The following is a 6,845-nucleotide window of genomic DNA, read 5'->3' on the forward strand; positions in this document are numbered from 1 at the left end:
ATACAGTAAAACTGTACATTTTAGAGTGGCCTTTTATTGTGGTCAGCCTAAGGCACACCTGTGCAATAATCATGCTGTCTAATCAGCATCTTGATATTCCACACCTGGTTTAAAGGCTGAAATGTGAAGTGCAGATCTTAAAAAGGTCTTACATTTGCAGATACCAGGTTATTTTATGGTACCATTTGGAATAACAATTTTTTTTTAATAAGCCCTTTTTAACTGTCCTCTTAGGTTGTTTTGAGAATGTTCTGTAGGCCACTAATTAAAAAAGGATCTCTGTACATTTGTTTGTTGCAAATTTACAGACAATGCAATTGAGATTTTACATATAAGTTTACATTGGCTTGTTGGGGTAATATTTCTGTCCACTGGCAACAAAGTTTTCCTTCTGAATTAGCATAACTGCACAAGTTTTATAGTTAATAAAAATCTTTAAAAACAAATTACATTAGTTACACTTTAATTTTCTTCAATAAAAAGGAAATTGAGTAATACGGTGTAAAACATGTGTGGTTGTGGATTAGTAATCTGGCCCCTTGGTATAAAGGAGAAAAAATGCTGTCCCTCGTCACTATCAAAGTTGCTCATCCATGACCTAGAATATCAAAGTCAACTGCGGGCGGCAGATCCTTTTCCTACCAAATTCTCAAATTCTGGAACAATCTACCTAGCATTGTCCGTGAGGCAGACACTGTCAGTTTAAATCTAGGTTAAAGATTTAACTTGGTAACTTGGCATACACATAATACACTATCACATTTCTATAATTCAAATCCGTTAAAGGATTGTTAGGCTGCATTAATTAGGTCAACTGGAACCGGGAACACTTCCCATAACAACCGATGTACTCGTTACATCGTAAGAAGAATGGCTAATATCTACGCTAATATTAGTCTCTTTCATTCTTACTCCGAGGTCACTGTATAGCCACCAGATCCAGTCCAGATGGTGGATCAGCACCTAGAGATGACCTCTACAGCCCTGAATTTCAGCGGAGACCACGTCAACTAGATGAGCCCGAGAGACAGATCCCCTGTGAAGACCTCGTCACCTTGACGACCATCGGCAAAGACCACGAAAACCAGACAAGACCTCTGCACCTGTGTTGCAGCCTGGAATTAAACCACGTCATGCTGGTTTCGTCTGGCCAGAGGAGAACTGGCCCCCCGACTGAGCCTGGTTTCTCCCACGGTTTTAGTCCATTTCTGTCACCGATGGAGTTTTGGTTCCTTGCCACTGTCACCTTTGGCTTGCTTAGTTGGGGACGCTTGACTGATTGCACAGACACTATTGGAAGAGAGCTGAACTGGATGATGACAACACTGAATCATCAATGAGGTTATGTTTCGGAGTTAGTTTATTTCAGAGCTATCAGCGAATATTGACGAGACTCCAGTGGACATGGTAGATTGCGCACAATATATATTATAATTATATATTATTACAATATAGCAATAAAGTTAAATAATATACAAATATATTATAAAGCACTATTATAAGTGATAAGGTAATATTTAATTTGTATCGTTATATATTAATTATAAAGCACTATTAACAAGATATATTTATTCTAATATATTCATTCATCTCACACAGGGATCTGCATTTAAACTTTTTTTTTCTCTCTCTTTGCAACAGGACATTTTCTATACCGTATTTCTATTAAAAAAAATACATTATTATATTATACAGGGGTTAAAGCAAAAAAAAAATCCCGAGCCTGAACTTTTCCCTGGGGGCGGGGCAGCACACACAAAGCATGCAATGACTGTGGCAACTTTAACGTTTGAAAGGATACTATGGCCAATTTATTGCTTTCTTTATTCAAACATTTTTTTTTCATGAATATATGATTGACCTGAAGAATGAAAGCTGTACCATACACTTGGAAAATTATGAGCTATATCACCGCTTATCGACACTAGGGGTGTTTACAATACACTTAGCTCATGAGATGAGACAAAATACAGATACTTGGTTCACTAGAACGTGACAATATTTTAATACTATTTTAAAGAAATTTTCAATGACAAAACATTTGTCTTTTAATGACAAAAAGTAAAACAATGCAGTTGTATTTAGAAATATTTTAACTAATCGAGGGCTGTAACTAATTATTATTTTGGTAATCAAGTAATCTACGGATTATTTTGACAACAGAGTAATCTGATATTTTTTAGTAACAAACAGACCTAAGTGAAAACCAGGCTTTAGTATGACTATTTACATATAAACTAACGATGAGGCAAGAATAATTGGCTCAAATAAAATACCAAAACCAAGAAATTACATGATTGTATTGAACAACTGTTAAAATACATAATGTAATATGCCTATACATAATATGAACATAACCAACTTAAGTACATTATGTATTAAAACAAATACTTGCAGAGGGCGCCAACGGCCTGGTGACGTTTCACTTTACAGCGTGATTAAACGATGTTTAAATCCATTTAATTTTAATATTTGGCCACATGCAGAAACTTTTATTTTGAAATCGCGATGTACAATGCATGGCATATTTAGACATAGGTTGATGTATTCTCCTGTGTTGGCAAAGGTTTATAAATGATTTACGTTACAAATCTAGTGAGATAATGCACACTGTTTTTCCAGATGAACGTTAAGCCATTCAAATTCACGGCATATGCAGAGGAAGAGTTTAGCCCCTTTCACACGTACAGTACTGGTAAATTACCGGTAAGTTACCATTAATAAATCATGTGTGAACAGGACCTTTTCAAAAATCCCGGTTAATTTTATGGAGATGACATGATTACTCTGAGCTGTTTACAAAGCTCCGCTGCTTTTTAAGGAGTTATTCTATGTAAATATGCACTAGATGGACATCTTTGACCATTGCGCCTCGCAGCTTTTTGTCGCACTTCTCCATTCATCAGGGCTCTGCAGTTGGATACTATTATGCGCGCCTCGTGTTTATAAGAGCAAAACATTCTGATTGGCTAGTAATGTTAGTTTGGTTGAGAGTGAAAGCTGTGCTCCTCTCATAGCATTGGTGGGCGAACTCATGGACTCGAAAGTGATATCAATCAACAAGATTTCATTTTTTTTTTAAATGTAGGACTATTTTTTTCCGTAGCCAAACGCTGCACGCCAGAGATCCGGCACGGTGCTGGAGAACTTTAAGCCCTGAGCATCAAACAAACAATATAATTCTTATTCTCAGTGATTAAAGATTTAATGAAAAGATTGAAAAATGACTGCACAACCACCAATTAGGTGGTGATATGCACTAAGTATGTAAAAGGCCATTGAACAAAAAAAGTAGTAGTATGGCGTGCTTTTTCTTAGCGTTCATTTCCACAGTGACTAGTCAATTCGTCTCTCTGTTGAGAATGTCTTGTGTGTTAACCGTGAACATACTCTGAGTTGACTGAACTTACTTCCGGACACGTTTTTGGAATCAGCATACCTCAAGTAAGTAAAGTTTGGGTTAATCAACCGAGACGTCATGGTATATGTGACAGTAAGTTAACCTTGCTTCCTGGAATACCCCCCAGATGATCTTATGGAGTATTTATATTTGTTGGGTAAGATTCAAGACAAAGAGTGTGGGATTTAGACAGGTCAACGTAAGGCTATTGTGTGTGTCAAACTGACTTTATGAGGAGGCTTGTCTTATCAAATGTAAACACGTCATATTATTAGGTCATTTTTGTTGGATTAGGATGCTTCGTTTAGACTAGTTTAGGGTACACAATATGTATCATCATTATCAAGAGGGCATAATAGGGTGCATAGATTATGTATTTCGGTACTACTAACCGACTTGTTTGGCCTCCACAGCAGCAGTGTACTCTTTGCTGAAGCTGAGCTCTGTGATGGCCACGTCGTCCAGGATGATGTTAAAGTCTTTAGCTCTTTCGATTAGATCTCGCCTTATAAGTAGTGACACCTGAACACCAAAACAAAACAACACATAAATAACAGCTAAGGCTCATTTTCTCAGTAACTGATCAAATCATCAACAGACATGCAGATAAAATAAGGTCCATAAGTGAAAGTGCTTATGCTTAGAATTGTTCTTACTTACAAAGTTTTTCAGTATATAAATGTCCTAGTATTTGCTATGTCCTTCTTATGCTTTAGTGACAGTAACATTTGAGCTGACATGAAGTCTACAAGTTTGTGTAAAACTCATGTTACCCAACTCAAACTTATGTAGATTCGATAATGTTCAACATAAGTGCTTCAATAGAATGCCATACTTTCAATGTGGTCCTTTGGACCCCACTGTAGAAACACTGTAATACATTTTGGTCACAAGTCTTAATTTCTAGACCTGACCAAACAAGCAGATATTTTAATATGAAATATTTCATCTAGTGTGTCTCGGCTCTTGTTCCATCTTGTCCCAGCTCTTGTTTTAGATGAGTGTGTGAAATATCGGTCAGTTTTTGTAAACAGCTCTGTAACTAAGTTAAGGCAGAGCTTCTTAGCCTTTGCTGAAAGTTAATCATTTTTGTCTCACACCAGGATCAGACCTGAGAAGCTGCTGACAGTGTTAAGGTCAAAGGTCAGGGACAGAAGGTGAATGTATGGGTTAGGAATGAATCTTGGGGTTATAACAGAATCTGTAATAAGATAAATACCTGATGATATTGATCCTATTCTTTAGGGAATATGACATCAGGTTATCTATTCTATGAGCATGTCGTTCAAAACCTGTGTATGACTGACTGACTTCCATTCAGAACAAAAAAAAGACATTTTGAATGTGTTCACATTGCTCTTTTCCATGTAAGTGAAATGGGACTGAGGTTACCAAGCTCCAAAAAATATCCCAAAATAGCACCATTCCTGAACCTGATTGTGAGACGAAGAGGAGATCAACTAATGATACAAATAATATTCTTCAACACAACCACAGGTCTATGGTAACTGTAAAATGACTGTAAAAACATGATTTAAACAATTTTATAGTTCAAATAATACAGTTTTGACAAAAATGTATTGACAAAGTTTTGTAAAATGATCAACTTCACACTTCTTAGGAAAGTGATTATTTGTTTTATATATTATTGGTCTGAACATAAATGGTAGAGGGCCTGAATGAAAATGCAGAAATATAGCAGTTACCATGTACAAAAATCAGTCCTGCACTAATAAAGACCATTCTATAATAAAGGCATTCTCTTGCACTGGTTTGCTAAGATGAACAGCCAATTAGAGTGAACTCTCCCACAGATGGGCTCCACCACTGATTCAACATGCCCAACAGTCACTGAACGACAACCAAACATTGCTGAAACCTGACTGCTGACTTGGTGAATCACGGCCTTCAGTCTTCATACTGTACCTGAGCTCTCTGTGTGATCAGTTGGGAGGCATTGAACTTGGCCACCACGCTCTTCAGCACCTCATTGACGACAGAAGGAAGCACACGTTCATCATAGTCTTTCCCCAGCTGCTGGTACATGATCGGCAGTTTGGAGGCAATGGGCCGAGATAGCACACGAAGACCTATGTTTACCATCTGAAGATCTGTGATGGACAGTCACATGAACTCTTTTAAGTGGCACACTCTTAACATGTTGGTTATTGAGTATGGCAACAGTGAGAGACAGAGTATGTTGCCTAGCAACATCATTTGGAACCTCTATCAAGCCAAAGTTTAACATTTATTGCATTTATGAGAATCTGGTTCAAGGTCACCTTTGCTTCCAGTGAGGGATGAAATCTTCCTGGGCCTAGCTCGAATATCATAGATGATGGGGTACTGGAACCACGGCATTCTAAATGTAAGACAGACTTATTAAGGGAACAGTTTACTGCAAAATGTAACTTTTCACATCATTTGCTCCCTCTCATGTTGTTCTGACCACATATTTTCTTTCTTGTGTGAAGCATAAAGTGAGAAGTTTAGGCAGAATGCCTAATTAACTTATTCTGCCAAGCTCCAAAAAAGCACATTTAAAGGAACAGTTGTGGATTGTGGATTATTTTGATCAGCTATTTGGACTCTCACTTTGATGGCACCATCAAAAATGAGATGGAGCCCAATGAAGAAACAAACTCATCTACATTTTGGATGGCCTGAGGATGAGTAAATTTCCATTTTTGGGTAAACTATTCCTTTAAAGTACAATAAAAGTAGTTAAATTCTTCAAAAGTTATACAATAACTCTGTGTGAGTGAGGACTAGCAAGTATTAAATAATCAACCAAAAAGTTCTGTGAGCTGAGGTGAAGATAACGTTAAGTGAACTTTATACTGCTGTTTTAAAAGTCTGGAATCAATAAGATTTTTTTTTTTTAAAGATTTACAATAAGTTTTTTTGAGAACCAAATCAGCCAATTAGAATAATTTCTGAAAGGATCATGTGACACTGAAGAGTAATGGCTGTTGAATATTCAGCTTTGTCATGACTGGAATATATCGAAAAAAGAAAAAAAAAATCAAATAGAAAAAAAGTTCTTCTATATTATAACAACATTTCAGAATTTAAAAAAAAAAAAAAGTTTTTGAGTGTACTTTTTTTTTGCTATTATAATGAAAGATCATGGCTCTAATGACAACCATTGTGTTTATTGTACCTGAAGTGCAATCCTTCTGCAAGCACAGTGTCCATCTGCATCCCTCCAATTCTGCTGAAGATAACGGCTCTCTGGCCACCCTCCACTACACACACAGCAAAACACAATTAGTTATTAAACTTCCAATACACCATGAATATTCCCCTTTTGCGTTCCACACAAGAAATTTGTATGGGTTTAGAACACGTGACTTACTAAATAGTGACAGAATTATTGTTTTGGTGTGAACTTTATTTTATTATTTAATTTTGCTAACTTAAAATAGTCCATCCTAATGAGAGG

The 6,845-nt window shown here is 36.6% G+C and overlaps 1 protein-coding gene across 2 annotated transcripts in view; it reads right to left on the bottom strand.

Annotated features, from left to right (window-relative positions):
• Positions 1 to 3,772: 3,772 nt before the first annotated feature.
• Positions 3,773 to 6,845, bottom strand: part of LOC107550446 (prohibitin-2-like) — an 8,069-nt gene continuing 4,996 nt past the window's right edge. For both annotated transcript variants that reach the window (XM_016231724.1, XM_016231725.1), the window contains 4 exons: positions 6,564 to 6,648; positions 5,683 to 5,762; positions 5,327 to 5,511; positions 3,773 to 3,922 (listed from right to left, as the gene is read on the bottom strand). In XM_016231724.1, the coding sequence (XP_016087210.1) occupies positions 3,788 to 3,922; positions 5,327 to 5,511; positions 5,683 to 5,762; positions 6,564 to 6,648 (485 nt within the window). In that variant the 3' untranslated portion in view covers positions 3,773 to 3,787. The remainder of the gene's footprint in view (positions 3,923 to 5,326; positions 5,512 to 5,682; positions 5,763 to 6,563; positions 6,649 to 6,845) is intronic.

The sequence above is a fragment of the Sinocyclocheilus grahami genome, unplaced genomic scaffold (genome assembly GCF_001515645.1).
Source record: "Sinocyclocheilus grahami isolate Dianchi unplaced genomic scaffold, SAMN03320097.WGS_v1.1 scaffold398.1, whole genome shotgun sequence".
NCBI lineage: Eukaryota > Metazoa > Chordata > Actinopteri > Cypriniformes > Cyprinidae > Sinocyclocheilus > Sinocyclocheilus grahami.